At 56.6% G+C, this 26,615-nt stretch overlaps 1 protein-coding gene across 1 annotated transcript in view; it reads right to left on the bottom strand.

The window, feature by feature from the left end:
- Nucleotides 1-26,615, bottom strand: part of EFR3B (EFR3 homolog B) — an 83,116-nt gene that overhangs the window by 18,489 nt on the left and 38,012 nt on the right. Inside the window, exons 4-12 of the mRNA XM_055120063.1 lie at nt 23,751-23,901; nt 11,563-11,684; nt 5,387-5,536; nt 4,330-4,464; nt 3,925-4,003; nt 2,842-2,977; nt 2,467-2,628; nt 1,582-1,693; nt 1,048-1,099 (exon numbers count right to left, since the gene is read on the bottom strand). Coding sequence (XP_054976038.1) covers nt 1,048-1,099; nt 1,582-1,693; nt 2,467-2,628; nt 2,842-2,977; nt 3,925-4,003; nt 4,330-4,464; nt 5,387-5,536; nt 11,563-11,684; nt 23,751-23,901 — 1,099 coding nt within the window. The remainder of the gene's footprint in view (nt 1-1,047; nt 1,100-1,581; nt 1,694-2,466; nt 2,629-2,841; nt 2,978-3,924; nt 4,004-4,329; nt 4,465-5,386; nt 5,537-11,562; nt 11,685-23,750; nt 23,902-26,615) is intronic.

Here is a 26,615-nt window from a genome sequence, read left to right as displayed (position 1 = left end):
GTGACCAATCGGAGGGCGGGTGGATCGCAACCAAGGGTGTGTGAGACCCAGCACCCCAGCAGCCAAGGGAAGGGAAGCGGGGAGGTGAGTGGAGAGAGGGAGATGGAGAACCAGGAGAGGAACCAAGGATGAGGCCTAGAGAGAGGGGAATGCCCGGGGGCTGGGACAAAGGCAGGCTGTAGGACCCCGCCCAGCCTGGCACCCACTGTCTCTCAGCAACGCTGTGTTTTCAGAAGATGGAAGCATGCCCTCCGTGTAGGAGGCCCTGAGTTCTAATCCCCTACCACCCAGGCCGCCTGAGCCCCACCACTAGAAAAACACAAGCCCCACAGCTCAGTGGCAAAAGCGGCTGCCTGGCTAGTGCGGGACCCCAGGTTGGAGCCCCAGGGCTGCTCATGGGCACCGGGTCTGGTCCTGCTGGCTCTATTTGGAACCCCCAGGGCTGCAATCCCTGACATGGAAACCGCCATGCTTGAGAACAACTCTGAACTCCAGGGTGGACTGCAAAGGTATAAAGAGGGACAGTGAAGGGCAAGAGGGAGACAGGGCGGGGCTACTTGGAGGGCGCCGGGGATGCAGACCCTGGATTCCAGCACAGCACAGCGCCCTGCTAAGGGACTGTGTGAAAGTCAGAAAGAGCCTGGCAGGGGCTGGAGCGATAGCACAGCAGGTAGGGCGTTTGCCTTGCACAAGGCCGCCCGGGTTCGGTTCCCAGCATCCCATATGGTCCCCCGAGCACCGCCAGGAGTAGTTCCTGAGTGCGGAGCCAGGAGCAACCCCTGAGCATCACCGCCATGCTTGAGAACAACGACTCTGAACTGAGTGTGCACTGCAAAGGTATAAAGGAGGGCTGTGTCACCCGGTGTGACCCAAAAGAGTTAAAAAAAGAAAAAAGAAAGAGCCTGGTCAGGGGTGGGACAGAGCTTCTGGCTTATCCCCGGCTGGCATGTTTGTGCAGTGCCTCGCCTGCAGCGTGCTGCGGGGTCATCCCAGAGTTCCTTGGAAGAGGCGCCTCCTGTGGGCGGGGAGCAGCGCGGAGAGACTCACCTGGAGGAGGGATTTCAGCAGCATGATCTGCGTCAGCCGGTTCCTGTTCTCCCTGTGCAGGAAAGACACCAAGACTCAAGGGGGGCCGTGGACCCAGAGGCCACCTTCTCGGGGTTCTTCCTGAGCCATCCGCCACCAAGAGACACCCATCTGTCTCTTACAGGTGACTCCAGGGCCGGGCAGTAGCCCAGGGGATGAACGGCTCATCCCCAGAGAGGGAGGGATGGCTGAGCTCCCAGGGCCCCACCACAGGCTGCTGAGGGGTTCGAGAGTGGAAAATGAAGCAGGAGGGAGGGGAGAGGAGCTGGAGCGGTAGGACAGCAGGGAGGGCGTTTGCCTTGCACATGACCAACCTGGGTTCGATCCCTGGCACCCCGTAGATTCCCTGAGCACCGTCAGGAGTAACTGAGCATCGCTGAGTGTCCCCAAAAGCCCCCAAAAACCAAAAACCAAAAACAAAAAAAAAAGAGGGAAAGGCTCAGGTGCATAGGTGCAGGGGAAGGGAGACCCCAGCGAGGCCGGGCTGCGACTCACCCTGTCCTCCCGGGCTCCACGGGGTGGTGCAGCGAAGGCAGGGGCACCTTGCTCATGATGAACAGGATCACCTCCGAGCGCTGGTAAGTGGGCAAGGTGCTGGCAAAGGAGCCTGCAAGACAGAGAGGGGAGGGGGCTGGGCAAGCTGCTGTGGACAGCGGGGGCGTTTCCCCGGAGAAGCAAGACCCTCCAGAGAGGCACCAGGACGCAGGGCAGCTCGCGGGCTGCAGGACCTCGCTGACTCAGGCTGCCAGGACAGGCCCCCCGGCGAGCAGGGAGAGGGCCTCAGGGGTGGGCCCTTCTCCAGCCCAGCTCCAGGCATCCTCGGACCCACGGCTCTCTCCCTTTCTCTCCCCTTCCTTTCCCTTCCTCACTCCCCTCTCCCTTTCCATCTCTCAAAACTGGAGGTGAGAGGGGGGTCTGGGGCGCAGTGAGAGTTTGCCTCTCAGCCTTTGGGGGCAAGTCCAGGCTGAGAAACCCGGGGGAATGGCTCTGTGCTCTCACACGGGACACTGAGGCCTGTCCTTGAGCCTTGCGGTGTTGGGAATAAACGAGACAGGACAGGTGATGGTCCTGCAAGGTCCTGATGAGGGGGTTGGGGGTGGAGGAACCCTGAGGGAGTCAGCCCTGCCCTCCCCTGGCCCCGTCCCTCAAGGCCCCGCCTAGGCCCCGCCCCTCACAGCCCCATCCTTCAGTGGCCCCGCCCAGTCCCGCCTCTCAAGGCCCCGCCCCTTCAAGCCCCACCCAGCACCGCCCCTCACTGGCCCCGCCCAGTACCGCCCCTCAAGGTCCCGCCCCGACCCCGCCCTCAAGCTCCACCCCTCACTGGCCCCGCCCAGTCCCGCCCCTCACAGGCCCCGCCCCTCAAGGCCCCCCAGCTCCCACCTATGGTCTTGATGACTGCCTCCTGGAACATGCGTTCTTCATGCTCCTTGATGATCCTGATGCCCAGGCTGAGGGCCCCGTCGTAGCTCCCGGTCAGGGCGTAGTCGATGCTGAGCCGCAGCTGCCTCAGCAGAGTGTTGAACATCTCCAGCACGGTGGGCCCTGGCGCGCAGTGAGAGGCTGGTACCCCTCGCTCATGCCCCCCTGCCCTGCGTCACTGGGCAAGCCCCGGCTCACTTCCGGCCAGCACGTCTTCCACCTCCCGCCGGCCCGAGCTCAGGCAAACTCCTGAGCAGCTTCCTGTGCCGACGGTTCTTTCGGCCGTGGAGGAAGGGGACCCCCCCCCAGCCCCGCTTGCTCACACAGGCCCCTTACCGACAGAGCCTGTGGCTGCGATGACCGCAGCCTCGGACAGGACCTCCACGATGCCCGCCCGCACCGAGGCCGCGCTGCGGCTGTTGGCGTCCAGGTGACTCAGGAGCTGCTGGATAACCAGGTGCGAGTGCTGCGGCTGTGGGGAGGAAGATGTGCTGGGCCCTCCGCTGGGACCAAGGGCAGGTGCAAAGGCCAGGGGGCACTGGAGCTGGACGCCCAGGCACCCGTTCCTTTTCGCCCTGCCCGCTAGACCCAACCCCCGGAGGAGGCTTTCATTTCCACATGCTCCCCAGCCCTTTCCTTCCAAACAGGACAAAGTGAGGTTTTAAACATCACCTTCCTTTCCCTCCTCCCAATACAGGCAGGGACCACGAGAGGCCCCAGGGCTTCCTCCGGAGCTGGTCCAAGGAGGGGCCACCTCTGGAGCCTACACATGACCTGTCCAATGCCCTCACAGGCTGACAAAAGTTGAGCCACTGCCAGTGGTCAGACCTTGGACAATGCCACGCCTGCAGAGTGGGGCTTGTGTTTGCATGAGTTTTAAATTTAAGAACGCTTTTCACTGCATGTTATTTTACTTATTGCAGTGGGGTGGGGTAGTGTTGGGCTGTGCCCAGGGGTGACTCCTGGCAGTGCTTGGGAGACCTATAGGCAGTGCCTGGGGTAGAACTGGGGTTGGTCACATGCAAGATATGCTCTTTATCCCTATGCTCTCCCAAGCCCCTATTATTATTATTATTATTGTTATTGTTATTATTTTATTTTGGGTATGGGAGGCCATACCCAACAGTGCTTGGGGATCCTGACTCGGAGCTTGGGGGTTGCTCTATGCAAGTCAAACCCAGGTCTCCTGCGTGCAAAGCACATGCTCCAACCCTGAGGCATCTTTCCCGCCCCCTCACTGCAATTGACTTCATTTGAAAGGAAACCGGTGCTTCTCTGCAAGCAGGTTAAGCAGCTGTAGACAACGAGGGGTCCGTGCAGGGTCCCCCAAGACTGCTGACTTGATTCGTTAGTGCCCGTCCTGCTCCCTGAGGCTCCTTTGACCAGGGGAGTGGGGGGAGGGGCCGACTAACTGCTTACCTGAATCGAGTACATGATGATTTTAAAGCAGCGGATGGCGAACACCTTGGGTTCCCAGAGAGAGTGATTATCCAGGTGACTGTAGGGGAGAAGTGTGGGAGGTGAAGGGGACGTGCAAGGTGATGTGACAGGAGAGGAGAGAGAAGGCTGGTGACACCTGAGAGAGACCCAGCCCCTCCCAGAGCCTCAGGTAAGGAAGACCCGCTTGGGGTGTGATGAGAGAAGGGAACCAAGGGCCCCCCTGGGCAGCCCCGGAACTGGAAGAAATCAAGGTGCCATAGTAGTGGATGGGGGGAATGAAACGGGGCGCCTTCCCCCTGCCTCCACCTCCCTCCGAACTGCTCTCGGTCACTGTGGTAGCTTTTGCGGTCTCGGGTGCCGGGAGACGCTGGGAAGAACACTCACATGAGGACCGGCTTGATGGCGTTCTTGATGTTGCCGAAGGCAGCCCGGCCCAGCAGTTCCCGAAGACACCTCTCGGCCAGCTCGGCTGGGTTCTCCTTCTCCTTCTCGGGCGCTTGCAGGGGTGAGGGGGACCGGCTGTGGGAACACACCACCAGTGGGTGAGGATGTTAGGAAAGCTGGTAGCGGAGAGTGGGGGTGTCGGCGCCTCTGTGCTCGAGGGGCCCAGATATGCGGAGGTTGTGGGATAAGGGACCACGTTCCTCTCCTGGAAATGCTGTCGTGTTCTGGCAGTAAGGACCGAGGCAGAGCACCAGGGTCCTGGTGTGGCCACGTGTCCTCATGCCCTGGAGGCTTGGAAAGGAAAAGAGGGGAGAGGCAGATACCAGGGAAATGCAACATAAAGAGGGTAGAGAGGAGGTCAAGGCACAAAGGGATGGCAGGGAGATCTGCTCAGGTGTGGCTCTGTGGTACCTGAGGCAGAGGGTGGGCAGAGACCACCAGGACCAAGCTGGGTTGAGCAGGGCGGTGCTGTTCCAGACATAGCCAGCAGGGGGCGCACTGGCTTTGCTCGCTGGCTGCACGCACTCAGCCAGGAGCCTGCATAGCTTTCACCAGAACCTGGGGGTCTTCAACACCCTCTGCAGCAAGATCTTTCCCTGCAGCCCATGTCCCAGGGGCGAGAACCAGGGCCAGGTACACACGCATTCCATATCTGGTGGGAGCTCCCAGAGAGAAACCCAGTGTCTACACTGAGTGTGTTTGGGGGGCGGGAGGGCGTGTCTCAAGGGTGTGAAATACTGGTAGGAAGTGAGGAAGGGTGGAAAAGTGCAGGGAACTGGAGCCCGGGGCAGCCTTACAAGCCTCGGTGCTGCCTGCAGAGACACAAAGGTAACCTCTCTCGTCCTTTGTGTTCTTATCAGCACTGGCTTCCCCCGGAGGCCGGCCCTGGCGGTCCTTCCTTAGGAGCCCAGACCTCAGGGCTCCAGCGGGCTGGCGGGAGGCCAGGTTTGGGGAACAGGGAGGGCCCAGCAGGCTCCCCCGCAGCCCGCCTGCTCACCTCTCGGCCTCCTCCACGTGCTGCAGGTTGAAGAGCAGGGAGGGCACGATCTTGTCCATGTGCTGGGGCTCCCAGATGTTGGCCTGCAGCTCGTCATTCACCGTCTTCCTCACCACCCCCTGGAGCCCTTTGATCCCTGACATTCGGATCCTGCAAGGGAAGGGGTGGGCTGGGGCCAGGAGGTCTCCAGGCCCTGGGGCTCGTGGTCCGGGCAGCGAGGGGAAGCGCAGGAGCATATGGTGGCAAGAGGCAGGAGGGCGGCCCCCGTTAGCTCTCCATGGCGCTCGGCCATCTGGCTGGCTGGCATGCTGGCAGATGGACCCCCGGAAGCGAGTCTTCTCTCCGGAAGACCCGGGCTGCCCCGACACCCCCTGGGGGGTGGCTTTCACCCTAGGGTGCCAATGCGCCCGGCTCTTGGATCTCACCTCCTCTAGAGTCAGCTGGCTTTGTTCAAGCCTGAGCCCATGCTAAAGGTGCTCAGTGCTGCCAGCTGCTAATGAGGCCAGGGGGATCTGGCCTCTGGGGAGAGCAGGCCGGCTGAGACACCGTCGGGAACCCCTTTCATGCAACCCCAGTCCCCACTGTGCTGACCTGGAGTTGGCAGGGCACTGCTGAAAGAAGCCCCCAACCCATTTTCAGTTTTCTTTTTTTGGGTTTGTTTTTTGGAGCCATGCGTGACAGTGTTCAGGGCTCACTCCTGGTGGTGCCGGAGGGACCAGGGGGTGTTGGGGATCAAACCAGGGTTCCCTGCACGCACACTGTGCTTTGCACCACTGCTCCGGTCCAGAAGGAAACCTTTTTTATCTTTTTAAATTGAATCACTGTGAGATTCCAAGAAAGCTTTGTAACCAAGAAAAGAAAGAAAGAAATTAAGATGGGGCCAGAAAGAGTTCCGAGGTAAGGCACATAACCAACCTAGGGTTCTGTGTCTGGCATTGCAAATGGTCCCCTGAACCAGGCATGATCCCTGGGCACAGAGTCAGGAATAAGGCCTGGGCACTGTTAGGTGTGGCCAAAGGAACAAAAAAACAAAGAAGCTTGAGTTTAGACAGTTCCGTTAGTGTCTTATGCGTTACAAAGCTTTCATGTTTGAGTTTCAGTCATATAATGATGGAACACCCATCCCTCCACCAGTGCACATTCTCCACCACCAATGTCCAGTATCCCACCCACCCCCAAATCCCAGCCCTCCCCCTGCTTCTGTGGCAGACAATTTCCCCCATGTTTTCTCTCTACTTTGGGGCATTATGGTTTGCAATACAGATACTGAGAGGCCATCACGTTTGGTTCTTAGTTTACTCTACTCTCAGCACACCTCTCCCATCCTGAGCGATCCCCCAAGCATCATTGACTTAGTGATCCCCGGAAGGAAACCAAATTTACTAGCCATTTATTTCATGCTGAAGTTTCTAACTAATCCAGCATGTTTTTGAACGGTACTATCTGTGAATTATAGAAAAGTGTGCAGAAGATTCACCCGTGGTGCCCACTCAGAGATCACCATTCTGGAGTCATTGTCTTTCCTTCCACACATGACCCATAATAAGAATTATTTCGGGTTCAATCTCCAGGGCTCCCCTAACATTCTTTCATGGCCTCCCTTCATCATTCACTGCACAAACACGTGCAGCAGTGGCATGAGACACTAACGGGACTGTCTAAACTCGAGCTTTGTTGTTTTTGTTCCTTTGGCCACACCTAACAGTGCCCAGGCCTTACTCCTGACTCTGTGCCCAGGGATCACACCTGGCTCAGGGGACCACTTGCAGTGCCAGAGACAGAACCCCAGGTTGGCTACATGCCAAACATGTGCCTTACCTCTGAACTATCTTTCTGGCCCCATCTTAATTTCTTTCTTTCTTTTCTTGGTTTTGGGCCACACCAGCGATGCTCAGGGGCTCTCCCCTTAGGAATTACTTCCGGAAGTGCTTGGAGGACCACACGGGATGCTGGGGATTGAACCTGGATTGGCTGCATGCAAAGCAAATGCCCTACCTGCTGTACTATCTCTCCATACCCCACATACTCACCTTAGTTTCTTAAACTGTGGGTTCCAGTACCATATGGGGGTTGCATGGTACTTAAAAATTTGTTTTAAAATAAGTTTCCTTATGGTTCCAAGGGGACTCGAGTGATAGCATAGTGGTAGGGCATTTGCCTTGCACACGGCCAACCCGGGTTCGATTCCTCCATCCCTCTCAGAGAGCTGGGCAAGCTACCGAGAGTATCCCACCCACACGGCAGAGCCTGGCAAGCTACCCGTGGCATATTCGATATGCCAAAACCAGCAACAAGTATCACAATGGAGACATTACTAGAGCCTGCTCAAGCAAATCGATGAACAACTGGACGACAGTGCTACAGTGCTATGGTTCCAAAAAGATTGTACACCAGGTAGGGCATTTGCCTTGCTAGTGGCCAACCCTGGTTTGATCCCCGGCACCACATACGGTCAGGAGTGATCCCTGAGCACAGAGCAGAGGGTAAGTCCTGAACGCTGCAAGGTGTGGCCCAAAAACAAAACCAGATTTCCCTATGATTATAATCAGTAAATGGTTGTTTTGTTTATCTGTTTTACATTCCTGTCTACCTGGGGTCCCTGAGTTTCCTGGGTGAAAAGGTGTGGTAAGTAGAAAGAGTTTAAAAAGCCCTGTTCTAAATGGGTCTCTCCTGGTCATTTCAGCTGTTTGGACATTTTTTTTTTTTTTTGCTTTTGTGTTTGAACACTGCACCTCATTGTGTAAAACATCTGAGTCCCTTCCAAATTATTTCCCTGAATGGGATTACAGACTAAGAAATGAAATTTTGCCAAATTCCTCTCTGCTCCCTGACACCCAAGCTGTCAGGCTCTGTTCTCTATTCCCTGTTCCTGTCTCCGGGCTGGGGTCTCTGAGACCCTCATCCTTACTGGTGGTTTGATGGCCCTCACGTCACGGAGTCCTTTTAGCTCTCGCCCTTAAGTGATGAACGTGGTCCAACAGGCTTTCCAAGTGTTTCGTTGTCACCTGTGTTTTTTAGCTAGAAATGTGGTGACGTGGGAAGGCCCTGAGCCTCACCTAGTGATGGTTGGGGTGATCAAGGTGCCTGACACTCAGGACCAGGGCCCCTGGCAGGAGAATTGGGGCAGGACCACAGGCGAGTTCTCCCCGGCATTCCACTGCTTTGAGCCTGACCCTGGGGAAAGCACCTGATCCGGGAATGCAGAACCAATAAGTGGACACCAATCCCCTCACCATGCTTGAATCTGGACTCAGTGCGCCTGGAAACGTCTCAAATGTACAGGGAAACACCCCTAGTGCACATAGAAACATCTCTAATGTACATGGAAACGTCCCTAATGCACATAGAAACGTCTCTAGTGCACAAGAAAACATCACTAACGGACATGAAGCAGCCCCAATGCACACGGAAATGGATCCTCCACATACACAGAAACGGCTCCCCAACGTGCTGGCCTCCTTGACCTGCCCCTGGAGTCCGGTCGGCAGGAATCCAGCCCCGGTGGGTGGAACTTCCTGCCCAGGGTTTCCCGGATGCGTGGATGTGAGCACAGCTCTCCTCAACCCCCCTGGGTCCCCAGCATCCTCAGCACCGACACGAGCGGTCCAGGCTAGGGGGCCAAGAGCTCACTGGCCCTCTCGGAAGACACTGCAGAAGAACTGGCCTGGGGCGAGGAACAACTTGGGGTGCCTTGGGAAGGGCTCCATGGCAAGCCAGGTCACAGGGCTGCAGAGTTCTAGGAGGGCTGTGAATGAACCGCGGGGGACTCAGGGAAAGGGGGTGCCTGGAAGTTACAGGAAAGAAAGACAACAGGAGGCAAAGAGATGAAGCCGGGACACCCCTGAGCTGGGGCCTCGGCTCCGTGCTGGTGTGTCTGTGTGGCAGCGCCCGGTCACCAGCAGCCTCGACCCGGGGCCCAGTGCTGGGGCACAGCCCTGTCCACTGACCCTGTCCTACTTTTGGGCGGGGCCGTGTGAGAGAGACTATAGACGTGGTGGGTGTGACTGTGTGGAGTGTAAGTGACTGCACACAACTGTGCAGAGCAGATGTGCTTGTGTGCATAGTTGTAATTGTGTGATTGTGTAGAGAAGATGTGATTGTGTGTGTTGTACGTAGTGTGTAATTATGTGTACAGTTGTGTATGTGAGTGTGTGGTTATGCACATGACTGCAGAGTGGTTATGTGTGCTATTGTGTGCATGATTATAGAATAAGTGATGGTGTGCATGGTTGTGTGCATGGCTGTAGAGCACAAGTGACTGTGTGTGTGGTGGTGAGCATAACTATAGTGACTGTGCGGTTGTGTACATGAGTGCAGAATAACTGTTTGTGTCTGCAGTTGTGTGCATAACTGTAGTGACTGTGTGTGGCTGTGTGCGTGACTATAATCTCTGTGTGTGGTGGTGTGTTGTGAGGGGTGACCCGCTGCTCTCCATCCTGGGCTGGCACTTGTCAGGGGTTGTGCCCAGCTCTGGTCGTGGCCGGCTGGGTGGCACTTCTGGATGTGCCCTTCCACCATTGCGTCTTGCCTGGGAGCTGTTCTGGAGTCCGAGGGCTGTAGTAGAGACCCAGGATGCCAGCGGGCCAAGGGACAGGTGCCAGGGAGGCGGGGCCTGCTGGGCCCTTCCCCGAGGCCTCAGGTATGACCCCCCTGGGATGGGGATCTCAGGTCACGTCCTGTGCTTCCCAGGCAGACCACCAGTCAGGGTGAGCGGCTCCGGGAGGGGCCCCCAGAGCCCCTGGCACCCCGGGCAGGACACGGAGGTCCCGGGAATGGTGCTGGGGCATCTGAGCTTCTCCTCCTCTGGGCTGGACCGGATGCCCCCGACTGCCCCCTCCTGGGCACCCTGTAGTCTCCCGAGCTCCCCGGGGGCACAGGTCAGGCCCTGCTTTGAATCCTTCTGTGCCTCCAGGCACTCACAGGGGCTGGTTCTTTTCTCAGTGAACAGATTTGTCTGTCTGTCTGTCTGTCTGTCTGGAGTCACCACTGGCTGTGCTCAGGGGACCAGAGTGGGTGCCGGGAATTGAATCTGGCCAGCTGCAGGCCAAGCAAGGTGCTTACCCCCTGTACTATCGCTCGAGCCCTCTGTGAATAGTGTTTAATGAGTCAAAGTCTATTGTTGAGTGTGTCCAAGTCTATTCTGTAATTCAGGACGCTGATCTGCAAGCAGATTTACTCAATGAAAAAATTTTTTGTGGTTGTTTTGTTTGGGGGCTATACCAGATGTAGCTCAGGGCCTAGTCCCGACTCTGACCTTGCGGACTGCTCCTGGGGGCTCTCAGGGGACTGGGGTCAGGGGCCGGGGGGGGGGGCTGGGGATGGAACAGGAAGTGCTAAGAGAAAATTCTGTAGAAGGGGCTGAATGCAATGAGGGCAGAGGGCAGTGGTGTGGGGGTCCTGGCGGGGAGGGGTGTCATTGCCAGAGGGGTGTCTGAGCAGGATGGTCACCGAGGCGGTACACATCCACAGGGGAAGGCCCCGGCTCTGACAGTGATCAGGGGATGATGGCGGGGGTGGAGAGAGGGCGGGGAGGTGCCTGTCTGAGGGGGGAAGACAAGGGGGATGGAGGGCAGGGAATGAGGGGTGTGTCAGGCATGCGCTTCTGAACAAAAGAGCACAGGGAGATCCATGTGTGTACGTGTGTGCACGTGAATATGTGTCTGTGTGCCACGAGTGAGTGTGCACGTGTGTCCACTGGCTCCCAATCCCAGCAGGGGGGACCATCCCCTCCTCCCGCCTCTGTCCTTCTCCTCCCCAGTGCCCTGTCTCTTCCGAAGCAAATGCTGACCAGAGCGAGAGTCGACGGAGGGACTGTTTACATGGTGCACAGCTGAACGGCACCTCACAGGGTCCCTGGGGTCAGCCAGGAGTGATGCCTGAGCACAGAGTCAGGAGTGAGCAACACTGGGTGTGGCCCTTCCAAAAAAAAAATTCAACCAGACAAAAGCAAACCAAGAACCAAGCACATCCCGGGAGGCTGCTCTGGATGACCTGCACTCAGCCTGCTCCACCTCCCTCCCCCGGAAGCTTTTGGCTTGGTTTGTTTGGGGGCCATGCTCGGTGGCTCCTGTCTGGGTGCTCAGGGGCCGCCTGCACGGAGGGGGACCATGCGGTGTGGGGATGGGACTTGGGGTGCCTGTTGCTCAGCCTCTGGCCGCCCCCTCGCTTCAACTCACTTTGTCTTGATTTCCAGGTCGTCGTGGCTGGAGTGGCACATCTCGCTGAAGCGGGACACGAAGAAGTCGTAGCTGCGGTGGTAGGATGGCGTGTCCTCCTCGATGTTGGCGAACTTCACAAACTGTGGGGGAGGAGAGCGAGGAGGGAGTGAGCGGTGACAGTCTCGCTTCTTTTGTTTTGCTGGGGGAGGGGGTGTCACCCCGGGTGGTGCTCAGGGGTTACTCCTGATGCTGTGCTCAGGAATCACTCCTGGCCCTCCTCGGGGGACCATATGGGATGCTGGGGATTGAACCCAGGTCAGCCACGTGCAAGCAAACGCCCGACCCACTGTGCTGTCGCTAAGGTCTCACTCTGTGTGTGGGGGGGGCCTAGGATCTGGACTTGCCGAGCTCTGGAAACACTTCCCAGAGCCACACATGGCAGGACCCGTGCTGGTCTGCCTCCTGCTGCGCCCCTGGGAGACCGAGTTCCAAACCCTGTTCATGCTTTTGGTCTACACCACAAGCCCAAAACCACGTGCTCTCAGGCTTCCCTGCTGGGTAAGCAGATGGTGGATGAGAAAATGAAGGGACTCCTGCTCCCTTCTGCATCCCCAGCGACACCACGATCACGGCTGAAAGGCCGTCAGGAATAACGCTGACTCAGAGCAACGGGGAATGCCGGCACCCGGAACTCCAGAATGTGGGACAAAGAAACCTCTAAAGTAAGGAGTGAGAATGTAGTGCGTGCCTGGGCACACGAGAGGCCTCGAGTTCGATCCCCTGCACTGCCGGGCTGAGCACTGAAGCACCATTATGACCCAGAGTGGCCCTGGTCCCTGGGCAATACTGAGGAGGTCCCCACAACTGCAATAACATTTTATTGTTTTTTTGTCTTGTTTTGTTTTATTTTGTTTTTGGGCTATAGGCGGTGATGCTCAGGGGTTACTACTGGGTCTGCACTCAGGAATCACTCCTGGTGGGATCCTGGGAACCAAATGGGATGCTGGGGACTGAACCTGGGTCTGCTGTGTGCAAGGCAAGCACTGTGCTATCTCTCCAGCCTCTGCAATTACATGTTAGTGTTCACAGCTAGATTAAGGGAGTAGGGCATGTGCCTTGCTGCAGCTGACCTGGGTTCAATCCCCAGTTCCTCATATGATTCCCTGAGCACAGTGTAACGCTGATCACAGAGCCAGGAGTAAGTTCTGAGCACAGCTGGGTGTTACCCCCGGCCCCCACCACAAAAATTATAATGAGAGTGATAGAGAAGAAAAGTGTCTGCCATAGAGGTAGGTGGTAGTGGAGTATGGGGGGGGGGGGGAAACTGAGGACATTGGTGTTGGAAAATGTGCCCTGGTGAAGAGATGGGTGTTGGAACATTGTATGACTGAAACTCAGTGATGAATAGCTTTGTAACTGTATACCTCACAGTGATTCAATAAACAAACAAATAAATATTTTTTAAAAATAGCACAGCGGGTAGGGCGTTTGCCTTGCACGCAGCCGACCTGGGTTCAATTCCTCCACCCCTCTCGGAGAGCCCGGCAAGCTACCGAAAGTATCCCACCCACAGAGCAGAGCCTGGCAAGCTCCCAGTGGCGTATTCGATATGCCAAAAACAGTAACAAGTCTTACAATGGAGACATTACTGGTGCCCGCTCGAGCAAATCGATGAGCAACGGGATGACAGTGCTACAGAGCTACAGATTAAAATTTAAGGCGCCCCAGGGGATATTTTTGGTGGTACTTGGCCCTACAGGTCCCTCTGATGTGGACTCACCAGGGCCAGGCCTGGTGGTGTCAGCCTGCAAGACACGGGGTCCTGCCTTAGTGTCCATTGTCACCCTGACCCCCTTGAGCAAAATCTTCAAGTCTGCCCTCCCAGTTCTGTACGTCTGATTCCACACATGCTCAGGAGTTCCAGAAAGATCGATTAAAGTGGCCTTTGGCTCCATCCTTCCTCAACCCGCAAAGGCTGCAACTCAGACGAGGCTGATGCCAGCCTCCAGCTAAATTTAGGGGTGTCGCTATTCTTCCCACGACAGGACGTTCCCAGGCTGCACTGCCCACCGCTAACACCTGACTGGGTCAGGGTGTCAGTCACTCAGGGGGAAGCAGGTAGCATTCCGGGCTTCTCGCTGTAGATTCCCCGCCTCCACCTCACTGAGATGTGACCTGGGGGGACAGACTTTCACTTTCGCTTATGTCACATCCTCCCTGGGTCTGAAATAAATAATCCCATTTTTGTGACTTCATTTATAGTGCATCCACTTGCAAGATGATGAACCGCTTATGGCAGTCCTGTACTGTGGATGCAAGACTACACACGCTAGGGAGTTTAGAACAAGATGGAGGGGAGGCATGCTAAAGAGGACAGAGTGTCCCCCACAGACTTGGGTGCTAACTCTTGGTGACGGAGACCGGAACGGGTGCCAGGAGAGTGCAAACCAGTCCGTTCACTGGTTCCGGAGCTCCTGAGCAGACACTGAGTATTGCTGAGGCTCTGTGCTGGGTCCCAGCTCAGCCTTTTACCCGCAGCAGCTGTTACTTCTCCAGATGACTCTGAGTGAGGAGGGAGGACTCTCAGTTTACAGACCGAGACACGAGACCCGCAGACCATGTAGCTCATGTCTCCAGCCCCCTGGTCTAACTCTGTTCCTCCCAGCTTCTGCGGGTGCCACAGGCCGAGTCCACGATGGCCACTTGGGGGAGCGAGCACAGGAGATACTGTTGGGGAGGAATAAACAGTGACCGGGGTGCCCTAAATTTGAATATGCTGGCGTGGGCGAGACAGGAGGAAGTACAACTGGAGGAGGGTGGTGTGGGCACTGGATCCCAAACAAGGGGACACAGGGCCAGCGGACCAGTGGAATGGCCCGAGACCCACAGGTCACTGCCGAGGTCCTTGCTGCCCTTTATTCCTCTCCAGCCCCCGTGCCCGCCCTGCACACGTCTCTGAGCAGATTCCTGCCTTAGTGGGACGGAATGTGGAGCAAAGCGCCCTGCATTGAGTCTCCCCCACTGAAGAGCCATTGGCCTGCAACGCTGGCGAGGTGTAGGCTGTGCGGCTTAGCTGTGACATCCACTCGTCACCCAGCCCGGTCTCCGCTCTCCGCACAGCGGGTCCCTTTCACTGAATTTTCCCTTTGTTAACTGCCATTGATGCATCAGAATCTAGGCATTTGTCTTGGTCGTGCTTGCACTGTTGACCTTTCACCTGCGTGTGAAATGACTTGGGCCCTATCTGACTCTGTTCACCCCGGCCCTGGGTACAGGGATCACTCCTGGGGGCCTGGGGGCCTGGGGGGGCCACAGCAGGTGTGAGAATGGAACCTCTGTTGGCCGCCTGCAGGGCAAGCCCCCTGCTCACCTTCCCACCTCTCCAGCCCTCACCCGGACGCCCTGGGCGGAGGGTTCCACTGTGGAGAGCTGGCCCCTGGGCTGTCTCACACCGGACAGGACGGGGCACAGACTCCGCAGAGCAGCGGCAGACTCTGGGCTGGCACCACTGATGAGAGAGACGTTCCCTGCTCCGTGCCAGGCTCTTTTAGACTCTATCAGTGAGGCACCCGGCGTCTGGGACTCGGAGCTGGCCTGTGGTCCGGGGGGCCGGGGGTGGGGCTCTGCACTCAGCACCTCGCTGCCTCTGGTAGAGTCAAGCCCCAGCCGTGGGCAGCCAGGACACAGAGGCTGCTCTGACGGCCCCTGGGGCGGCAGGCCACGCCTCTGGGTGCTCTGGGTTCAACCCCCAAACAGCTCTCCGCGGGAGCAGCATGGATGGACTGGTGCTCTGGACCTTCACCCTTCACTGATTCTGATGGACTTTCCACTTGCTCCAAGAGCTGGCGGGTGGGGGAGGGGCACGGGAGGAGGGTGGGGGGGAGGCTGGAAAAAGTTCGATGGGTTGAGGGCGTGCCGCTTCTGCTGGCACTTGAGAGTAGCCCTTTTTAAAAAAAAAAATTTTTTTTTTCTTTTTGGGTCACAGCCAGCAATGCTCAGGGGTTACTCCTGGCTCTGCATTCAGGAATTACTCCTGGCGGTGCCTGGGGGACCATACGGGATACTGGGATGGAACCCGGGTCTGCCGTGTGCAAGGCAAAAGCCCTGCCCGCTGTATTATGGCTCTGGCCCCTGGAGCAGCCTTTGAGTCTCTCCATAAACCAAACAACCAGGAGCCCGGGGCGGGCGGCAGGAGCAGGGCCACAGGTGGGGGGTCGGGCTTCTCCGGCTGTGACCGGAGCTATCAGTCACTTCCCCAGGCTGCGCGGGTGAGAGGAGTGACCTCAATCTTTCATTTGGGCGTTTGTTTTGGACCACACCTAGCAGTGCTCAAGAGCTATTCCCCTCACTGGCTACTCCCCCACTGGTGCTCAGAACCTGCTCCGTGGTGCCGGGACTAAACCCTGGCCTCCTCCCTGAGCCTCCGAACTCTCTCCCCAACCCCACAACCAATGATTCGAAACGGAAAATTCCATGAAAGCCATCGAGGTCATGTGAGGCTGGACACATGCCTAGGATTTTCTGAAACCCTGAGTGGCATTCCAGAACCCCTCCTCCAGGCTGGCCACCGTGACAATATCTCCTCATCGATTTCCTGTCGGGGGGCCCCTCGGTCCTTTTCCCGTGGCCCTCAGCTCCCTGTACCTCTGCTCTGCTGTCCTGCCTGCCTGAGACTCAGTCTTACTTTTCTTCTCAAAGTTATTTTTTTTTCTTTGTCATTTTTTGGGGGCCATGCCAGGCAGTGCTCAGGGATCACTCCTGGAGGGGCTCAGGAAACTGAACTGGCACCGGCCGTATGCAAGGCAATCGCCTGACCTGCCATAGTACTACGGCTCCAGCTCTCAAAGTTTTTTTTTTTTTTTCTTTTTGGGTCACACCTGGCGATGCACAGGGGTTACTCCTGGCTCTGCACTCAGGAATTACCTCTGGCCATGCTCAGGGGACCATATGGGATGCTGGGATTTGAACCCGGGTCGGCCGCATGTAAGGCAAACGCCCTCCCCGCTATGCTATCTCTCCAGCCCCTCAAAGTTTGTTTTTGATGTAATGCTTCTCCATAGGCAGACCAACGTCCCAACCTCTGCTAGACCCCCACAGCCAGGCCCCCATCTCTTCCTGCTCCTTGTCACCTGCGTGGCTCTGGACAAGTGGAACGACTTTTGTTTTGGGGCCACACTCAGTGGTGCTGAGGGATCACTCCTGGCTCCACACTCAGGGATCACTCCTGGCTCCGCACTCAGGGATCACTCCTGGCTCCGCACTCAGGGATCACTCCTGGCTCCGCACTCAGGGATCACTCCTGGCTCCGCACTCAGGGATCACTCCTGGCTCCGCACTCAGGGATCACTCCTGACTCCTCACTCAGGGATCACTCCTGACTCCACACTCAGGGATCACTCCTGACTCCACACTCAGGGATCACTCCTGACTCCTCACTCAGGGATCACTCCTGACTCCTCACTCAGGGATCACTCCTGGCTCTGCACTCAGGGATCACTCCTGGCTCCGCACTCAGGGATCACTCCTGACTCCGCACTCAGGGATCACTCCTGGCTCTGCACTCAGGGATCACTCCTGGCGGGCTCAGGGGACCATATGTGGTGCCCAGAATTGAACCCGGATTGGCTGTGTGCGTGGCAAGCACCCTATCTGCCGTGCAACTGCTCCGGCCCGGGATGATGTCTAAGCCTTTGCTATTCTCTCGTCTGTAAAAGCGGACACCAGGGTCTCTGCCAAGGAGTGGCGGCGTTGGCAGGATTCCATGTGGAGACACTAGCACAGTGGCCACCAGCTCAGACCTCAGGCTCGGGGCAGGGGGGACGGGTCCCATCAGTCACGGTGAAGGAGCCCTGATGGGTTGTGTAGGTAGCGGCCCCCCCCGAAATGGCACGTGGGGGTCGTGGAGAGAATGGAGTGAGTGGCAGCCCCATACCTCCTTGACAAGCCGCGGCCCCCACTGGGGTGGGATGGCACAGAGGGCAGGGGAGGCAGAAGCTGGTAGTCGCCCCCGCCCCCACCGCCCGACTCCAGGCAAGGCACAAACCCAGGCCCCCGGCACCAGCTCGGCGGCTTTGACGCTTCTGGACCCCAACTCTGCCCCTGGGAGGCTGATCTGGGCGAGTGACTCGAGTTTTCTGCCCCTGAGTCATCCCGCTGCAAAGGAGCCCTTGTCTGCCGTGACTGGCACCCAGTGGCTGCTGCCGCCCAGCCCCCCCCCTCGTGTCCTGTGGCTGTCTGTGACCGCTCTAGGAGACCCCACTGGGCCAGGCCCTGGGTGCCCAGATGCTGTCGCTGTGACCGCTTGGCCCAGCCGGACCTTTCCAGCCTCCCTGCCTCACAGCGAAGTCACTTCTGTCAAACTGAAATGCTGGCTGTGAAGGCCCGAGACTATGAAATAATGAAGCTGAGGTGTCTTGGTTTCATGGGTTTGAAGACACAGCCGTGAGGAGGGAGGCCTGTCTCCTTAGCAACACACAGAAGCGTTTGGACATGTGAGACTCGAAAGGCCACCATTCCAGACCCAAGGTTCAGCTGGTGACAGAACAAGGGCGCAAGCTGGCTGGGGCCCGGGGCAATACAGAAAATGAAAGAGGGGGGGAGGGAGGGTGGGAGGGAGGGAGGGAGAGAAGGGGAGGGAGGGAGAGAGAGAAGGGGAAGGGAGGGAGAGAGAAGGGGGAGGGAGGAAGAGAGAAGGGGGAGGGAGGGAGAGACAGAGGGGGTGGAGGAAGGGAGAGAGAAGGGGGAGGGAGGGAGAGAGAGAAGGGGAGGGAGGGAGAGAGAGAAGGGGGAGGGAGGGAGAAGGGGGAGGGAGGGAGGGAGAGAGAGGGGGGAGGGAGAGAGGGGGAGGGCGGGAGAGAGAAGGGGGAGGGAGGGAGAGACAGAGGGGGAGGGAGGGAGAGTGAGAAGGGGGAGGGAGGGAGGGAGATACAGAGGGGGGAGGGAGATACAGAGGGGGGAGGGAGATACAGAGGGGGAGGGAGAGAGAGACAGAGGGGGGAGGGAGAGTGAGAAGGGGGAGGGAGGGGGGGAGGGAGAGTGAGAAGGGGGAGGGAGGGAGAAGGGGGAGGGAGGGAGAGACAGAGGGGGAGGGAGGGAGAAGGGGGAGGGAGGGAGAGACAGAGGGGGAGGGAGGAAGAGAGAGGGGGGAGGGAGAGAGAAGGGGAGGGAGGGAGAGACAGAGGGGGGAGGGAGGGAGAGAGAAGGGGGAGGGAGGAAGAGAGAGGGGGGAGGGAGAGAGAAGGGGAGGGAGGGAGAGACAGAGGGGGGAGGGAGGGAGAGAGAAGGGGGAGGGAGGGCGGGAGATACAGAGGGGGAGGGAGGGAGCGGCTCTCTGGGCTGGGAGCGGGCAGCTGCTGTCTGGGTGCTGCAGCGCCAATGCAGCTCCCGAGCAGAACGAGCTGCTCTGCGCCAGGCGGCCCCTGGCATCATGGCGCCTGCCCTCTGCCAGCTCTGCCAGCCCCGCCGCACAGCATCCTCTGCATCCTCAGGCCTTGCCTGGAGTGGGGCCCCAGGACCTCCTGAGCACCACTGGGGAGCCCCACACCCCGACCAAAAGAAACGGGAAGAGCTGATGACAGTGCCAGGGGGAGGCACCGGGTGCGAAAGGGGCGTGGAGGACGCAGGCACTGGGGGCTGAGAAGGGAGGGCTCGGGAGGGAGCCGGCATTAGCGCCTGGGGCTGCTGTCACCGGCCGGGCAGGGACCAGCGTCACCCCGACGTGTGACTCACAGGGCCGGGCTCCGGGGAGCAGGCTGCTTGGATTTTTGAAGCTCCCCCCTCCAGCAGCTCTGGGCTTCCTGTCTCCAGCCCCCCCCTTTGCCTCACTCTATCTCCAAGGCCAACTTCCCTTCATTTTTTGGTCTGTTCGTTTTTGAACCACACCTGGCGGAGCTCAGGGCTGACTCCTGACTCTGTGCTCAGGGATCACTCCTGGCGGGGCTGGAACCTGGGCTAGCTGTGTGCAAGGCAAGCGCCCTCCCCGCTGTCCCATCGTTCCACCCTCGCAGCAGCCTTTCTGGGCTCCTCTCGGCCCTGTCCGTCTAACCTGCCCGCTGGGTGCTCTCCCAGACACTGTGATTACCCTAGAGGCCTCCTGAGACCCTGGGATTATCCCTGCCTCAGGACCCTTATCTCCACCACACTGGCTGCCCTGTCAGGCTGGGGACGGGCACCTGACCTCTTCGGGGGACCACAAACCACGACTGGGGGAAGAAGTGACGGGAGAGTAATCACGGGAGAAATGGACGTCCCATAAAGATGTCTTTTGAAATAGGGCCCAGAGAAGGTCCTGACACCCCCCAGCTGCTCCAGTGTCCCCCAGCCTGGCGTGCAGCGCCCCTCTCTTCCAGCTCCCCGGCATGGCCCCGGCTGTCCTGTGAGCTGGGCTTGCGGCTGGGTCTTTGCCGGCTGTGTTGCCACCTCAGCTCTAGGAGGTAACTAGAGGACACTCAGGGACCAATAAACCCTGCCTTGACCCTCCCTGCCGCCCCCCTGCAATCCCCCCTCCACCGCCTGCCTCCCCCAACACAAATAGGAAAAATAGGATGGGTTTGCAGTGATTCTGACTGCAAAACCAAAAGGTTTCCCTCGCTGAGGGGAGAGCTGGCTGCCACATGTCGCCTGAGATACGGGCGCAGGGAGGGGCTGGCCAGGCCAGAGTCCTCCGTCCCACACAGGCACAGAGCCCAGCACCGTCGCTCGAAAGGTAGCAGTGAGACAGGACTTGGAAACTATTACAGGAACTTGAATTTGAACTAAATATTAAAATATAGAGCAGGGGTTTGGGGAGGTAACTGCAAGGGCTGGAGCTCGTGAGAGCCAAGGATTTGATGCCAACGCCATCTGGTCCCCTGAGTGCCAGAGGGAGTGACCCGAAAGCCACTCGGCCAGCTAGAAACACACACACACACACACACACACACACACACACACACACACAGAGGAATGATTGTTACTTCTGTCAGATGACTTAACCCCCCCCCACACACAGTCAGCCAGAAACACACACACACACACACACAGAGAATGATTGTTACTTCTGTCAGATGACCTAACACACACACACACACATACACACACACACACACACACACACACACACACACCGGGAATGATTGTTACTTCTGTCAGATGACCTAACACACACACCACAACACACACACACACACACACACACACACACACACACACACACACACACACACACACACACCCCGGGAATGATTGTTACTTCTGTCAGATGACCTAAACGCATTTTGTGACCTGGGAGAATGTATTCTTTTCTTGTTTCTTTGTTTAATCTTACACAGGAAGAGATTTGTTTTGGTTCTGTTTTACTTCTTTTGCGCCACACCCAGCAGTGCTCAGGGCTTACTCTCCGCTCTGCTCTCCAGGGTCACCGCTGGTGGTGCTTGGGGAACTATATGGGGTTCCGGGAATTGATTTGGGGTCGGCCACGTGCAAAGCCAGTGCTTTTAACCCCCGTGTGCTCTTCCCGGCCCCTCGCCCGGCTGCCTCTGCTTCTCGGGGGATTACAGGCAGAGGGGCTGAACGATCCTAGTCGAAGCCAGTTGCCCAGGTGATGAGAACTCTTTGGCTTTCCTTTTCTGGACCGAGGAATCCAACAAAACGAGGGTGCCAGGTGAGCTCACTGGCCTTTCCCTCTTCCTGGCCTGTGAAAGTCCTGGCAGCCAAAACTGACATGCACGCAAACGTGGCAAGTTTCCATGTGCAGCGTCAAAACGGGTCTGGCTGCTGAGGGAAGCGCCTCCAGGACCCCCGGCCCTCCCACGCCTCAGGTCCTCTGTGAAACCAGCCGCCTAAGGCGACAGCAAATGCAGCAGGGCTGAGCCAAGGACACCCCTCCTCGGTGGGGACGCTGGAGCGGGTCCGGGCTCAGGGAACCGGAAGGAGCACGTGGGGGAGAGGGAGGCACAGGAAGTCTGTGTCCACGTGGTACCAGGGTAGCAGGGCCCTAAGTCGGGCTAAATTTGCCTCTAGCGGCCCTTCCTTACATAATCTCGCCTGCCAGTGACGCCCCAGTCGTGTGCTTACTCATCACAGCCCAGGCGTGATTCACCGTGCCGCGGAATGCGGGGACTGGCAGGAAGGGGCTGTTGAAGGCCGTGTCCAGCAGAACACCACCCCCGACCCCCACCCGGCCAGGGACAGCCCAGAGTTGGCAGCACCTGCTTCCGGCTCCCCCGCCAGGGGGCACCCGGGGATGCAGGGTGACTGGCTTCTCCTCCGTGCCGACCTTCTCTAGACGGGTTCTCTCACCCAGGACAAGAGGCACGGGCAACCTGCCGAAAGACTTCACCCTCGGCTCCTGTATGTGTAATTTGTCAAAGACAGCTGGCTCTGGGAGCGGGGAGAGAAGGAATGAGTTATTTGTCTGGGTCCTTGACTCTCCACATGAGAGACTTGTGGTTGAACTGATTTCCAGGGAACATGTGATACCTGGCAACTCCGCGGCCAGGCCGGGGCCTGGAGGCCAGCGGAAACTTCCCTTATGTGCTAGCTGCAAGCCAGATGTCCGTGGGGAGTTGCGTGAGACGCCGTAAGTGGAGCGGGAGGGGCAGGGGTGTGTTCTCGGCCACCAGAGCTGGACTTCCCAGAGCATCGATGGCCCCCTCTGGCAAAGCCACACCCTCCCCAGACAGCCGGGCTGGCGTGATGGGCCCGAATTAATACGAGCTACTCATAGCATTGGAGCAAAGGGGTGGCGACCAGCTAGAGAAGGAAAGAAGCAGCCCCCGATCTTTCCACGCCTCTGGTGCTCCTATCTTGCAGACACCAACTTATTTTCTCTTCCACAGACAAGTTTTCCCAGCATGCCCTGCGGAGCCAGGGGCTGAGCTGTGGGGGTCCTGGGCACCCCCGCCCTTACAAACCGGCTTTCCTTTCCACCTATTTCACTTCTACTGGGACCCCACTTGAAATTATTTAAGGGAGAAATTCCTTGCTACATCTTTCTGCAGCTCCGCAACTACATATATATGTATATATATATGTGTGTGTATATATATATATATATATACATATACAATATATATACACTATATATATATGGGATGGTGGGCTTGCAGGGAATACACCAGAACACTAACTCACAGGCTCTAAAAATGGGCAATTTCATTTTCAAACGATTTTGCTCATCATGAGTTTTTATATGTTAGATCCTTCTGCAACCTTGCCCCTTCTCTTTCCCTCTGGAAACTGAGGACACTCTGGGGTGAGCAAAAGCTTCAGCAGACCAGCCTGAGGCATCTAGTTTAGGGATGTGACCATCTCTCCCTGGCAGAAACTGCCCGCTCATTCTCTTGGGTCTGACTGGGCCAACCAAAGTCTTAAGAGCACTTTGAACTGAGAAGGACCCCAGGCCCCTGGCTGGGCGGTACTGGCCAGTGGACAGTGCAGCAGAGCACTTTGTGACCTCTATCCTCTTTGTTCTTCGTCACCATACTATGCACACACCCGATGACATCTCTCCCCATTTGCTGTACTGTGATGTATGGTTTTTGTATGATGCTCAATTTTGCATGCTCGCCGTTCTCCCTCATGAATATGTATGAGTTTCCTGAAAACTACTAGACTATGTATGAGCTGTGATGTCATTCTATCACCGCTGGGCATAAAATCAGACTCTTGACTCCCCCTCTTTCAAGCTGTTCTCCAGTCCGTGCTAGAGGACGCCCTTCCCAACTTAAGCTGTTTCACTGCCAAGCCCCTTTTCTAGTCTGTTGTTCCTGTTCTTTTTCTAGGATGATATTCGTAATGCTGAAGTTAATGCTTCTTTAAATTTTTAATAACCAAAACCACCATTTGATCATGCCCCCTTGGAAACAAATGCGTCACTAAGGCCAGTTGTGAGCTGTCTTTTGGAATGAACATCAAAATAGGAATCACAGTCCCAAGGCAGACCAGAAGCCCTGCCTTGGCCCAGGACCGGAAGTCCACTCTCCCCACCCTTGGCCTGCAGTTTCTTTCTTTCTTTCTTTCTTTCTTTCTTTTTTTTTTTTTTTGCTTTTTGGGTCACACCCAGCAATGCACAGGGGTCACTCCTGGCTCTGCACTCAGGAATCACCCCTGGCGGTGCTCAGGGGACCATATGGGATGCTGGGATTTGAACCTGGGTCGGCTGCGTGCAAGGCAAACGCCCTACCTGCTGTGCTATCACTCCAGCCCCTTGGCCTGCAGTTTCTTACCGAGTTGGTGCCCAGGATCTGCAGGTTGGGCTTCTCCGACTCCAGCAGCTTGGCCACCATCTTGAGGAAGCTCTCCACGAAGAGGTTGATGCTCTGGCAGTGGCAGGCCATGAGCAGCTGGTCCAGTGCCTCCATGGCAATGCACACATACCTGGAGAGGGCAAACACCGTGGGCACTCCCGTGGCCTCACGTCTGCCCACCCACTCTGTGTAAGAGGCCCTCACACAGGGTGTGCACAAGAGCCCACTCCACTCAGCCTGAAGCCAGAATGAAGGAGAGCAGAGAGGCTGGAACAAACGCATCCACCCATCGGGGTGCAGAGGAAGGGGCTCGCCACTTTCTGCGCACTCACGGGAGTGGGCCGAGGCCCAGAGGAACCAACTCCAGCCCAAACCCAGTGTGACCGGGAACCCGCCTTGATTCAGCCAAGCACGAAGGCACAGAGGGGAAGCTCCCGGCTTGTCAGTGCAGGGGCCCCGGCTGAAGCCCTTCGAGGTACAGAGCCCAGAGTGCCTTAGATGTGACAAACACAGGAGCTCGCCACTAAAGAGACCGTAAGAAATGCCGTAGGTCATGACCTGTGTGTCCCATGAGAATTCCAAAGGACAACGATAGGCTCCGGTGGGGAAGAAGAAAAACTTTAGGAAGTTTATGTGGAATCTGAGAGAAATCCAGCGACATTTCACAGGCTCAAGAATATAACATGGAGATGTAGTACAGGGGCTTCGGTGGGCGACTTTAACATGGCAGGTGGATGACCCCAGTTGCATCCCGGTCACCACACAGTCCCCTGAGCACCACTGGGCAGAGCTCTGGTGGCCCCTGGGCACCATAGAGCCCGAGTTCCATGAGGCGCCCTCCACCCCACTCAAAAGAACAGACTTTGTAAGCTTCTGCTTGGAGAGCTCGGAAGTTCCCTGTGGAGGGGTTCTCTGTGCCAGCAGCATGGCTGAGAGTGTCACTGTGGGCCTGGAGGACAGCTCCTGGAGGGGAGTGTAGCTGGATCGCTTTTCCCCTCCTGACTGAGAAGGCGCTCCCTGCCAACTGCAACTTCTCAACAGGGGAATTCTCCTCAGACCTAAAACTGAGTGAAAACCTTTGGAAACAACATCCTGTGGTGAACGGCTGCCTAATTGCATCAACCTTTCCCACGGATAACGAAATAAAAGCTTCATTATATTTCAAACTCAGTTCTCACACGTTCTGTCCTTTCATCACAATTCTGCTTTCAGGAGTAGCAAAAAAAAAAAAAAAAAGCTCGTGTGTGGGGCTGAGCGTTTCCTACCTGCCAGCCCCTTTGGTCACTTCCAACTGCCAGCCCCTTCGGTCACTTCCAAACACCAGTCTCATTTTTCTTGCTTTTATTTTTTTTTCTTCTCCCTGCTAAAAATAGCCGAGCCTCCCAAACTAACCTTGGGGAGACAACGCCCAGTTACCCCGGTGGTTGTTTCCTTTTTTCAGATGCCCAGAACCGTGGCAAAAATCAAATTCCCACTGAGAAGTGAGAAGATGTTGTAGCTTATGTTTAGGTCTGGTTCTAAGCGCTGTGTATACCGTGAAACACTCTATGTTTCATTGATCTGAAGCATGTTACATGGAGAGCATGTTTATACAAACACTGGTTTTATCTCTGGATCCCATTTCACAGAGGAATTAAACCTTTAATTAAACATTAAATTCCCACACGGATGTTACCCTTATTACTTTGTTTTTGGGCAGTGTTCAGGGACTACTCGTGGCTCTGCACTTGGGTGTTGCTTCTGCTGTGGTGCTCAGGGGAACCATGTGGTGACCGGGATCAAACCCGGGTCTCCTGCACTCGGAGCCCATGCCGCAGCCCTCGGGGTTATCACTCCTCTCTGAAACTTGAGAGTTTTTTCACGCGGGGCACACCCAGAGGCTGCTGTTATTATTGGAAGAAACACCATCACAAACATCTCTGGATATAAAGCTAGATTAAATTTCAGATCGATTCCCTGACTCCCTGGGATGGCAGGATAGAAACGTAATTACGAGGCCAAAGGGAATGAGTGTTTCTGGTTATTTTTTTTTTCTTGTTTTTGTTTCTGTTTTTGGACCACACCAAGTGGTGCTCAGGGCCGACTCCTGGCTTTGCGCTGAGGGATCACTTTTGGCGGGCTCAGGGGACCATATGTGGGGTCAAACTCAGGTCGGCTGCTTGCAAGGCAAGCACCCTACCTGCTGTACAATCACTCTGGACCCAGGATGAGGACTTTTGAAGCTTTGACATATATTTAAAATTCCCTCCTGCCCCCAGTAATATAAGAGTTTGACTCCTTTGTCATATATATAATATATATATTTTTATATACATATATATAACTTTACTTCTTTTTTTATTGTCTTCAATATTTCATGGGTTCTTTCGTGACATCAAAATACTTAAATTTTTAAACAGTTAAATCAATTGGTAAGTCATTTTCTTTTATTATTTTTCTCTCCTGTAAATATAGCAAGTTCTTTCCTCCCAAATGAATAAATATTTCACTCAACTGTTTGGCTCCTGGGCAACCCCCCACCCCTCCTGTCTTCTCTCTGGAACTGGGGTGGTTCCTCCGTGGTGGCAGGGAGTGGGGTGAATGAGCAGGGCTGCCAGGGGGACACGTTCTGGACTAACGTTTCACAGTCCAGACATGTGTGAAGGCTTCTGTAAAGAAACCGGGCCTCAACACGGAGGCCAGAAGACCCGTTTCTAAGAAGCTAGCACCCCCTTCCCAAATATTAGCCAGGGTGTCCAGTACGGGAAAAGCCCAGAGAGAACCACGCACGCTCCCTGAATCCCGGGCTCTGTTTGCTCAACAATCCTGCCTGATGGCATTTTCCTGCAAGGACGCTGTTTTGTC

This window comes from Sorex araneus, chromosome X, assembly GCF_027595985.1.
Source record: "Sorex araneus isolate mSorAra2 chromosome X, mSorAra2.pri, whole genome shotgun sequence".
NCBI lineage: Eukaryota > Metazoa > Chordata > Mammalia > Eulipotyphla > Soricidae > Sorex > Sorex araneus.
Note: the sequence above shows the minus strand (reverse complement) of the source record. Positions and strands in the feature narration are given on the sequence as shown.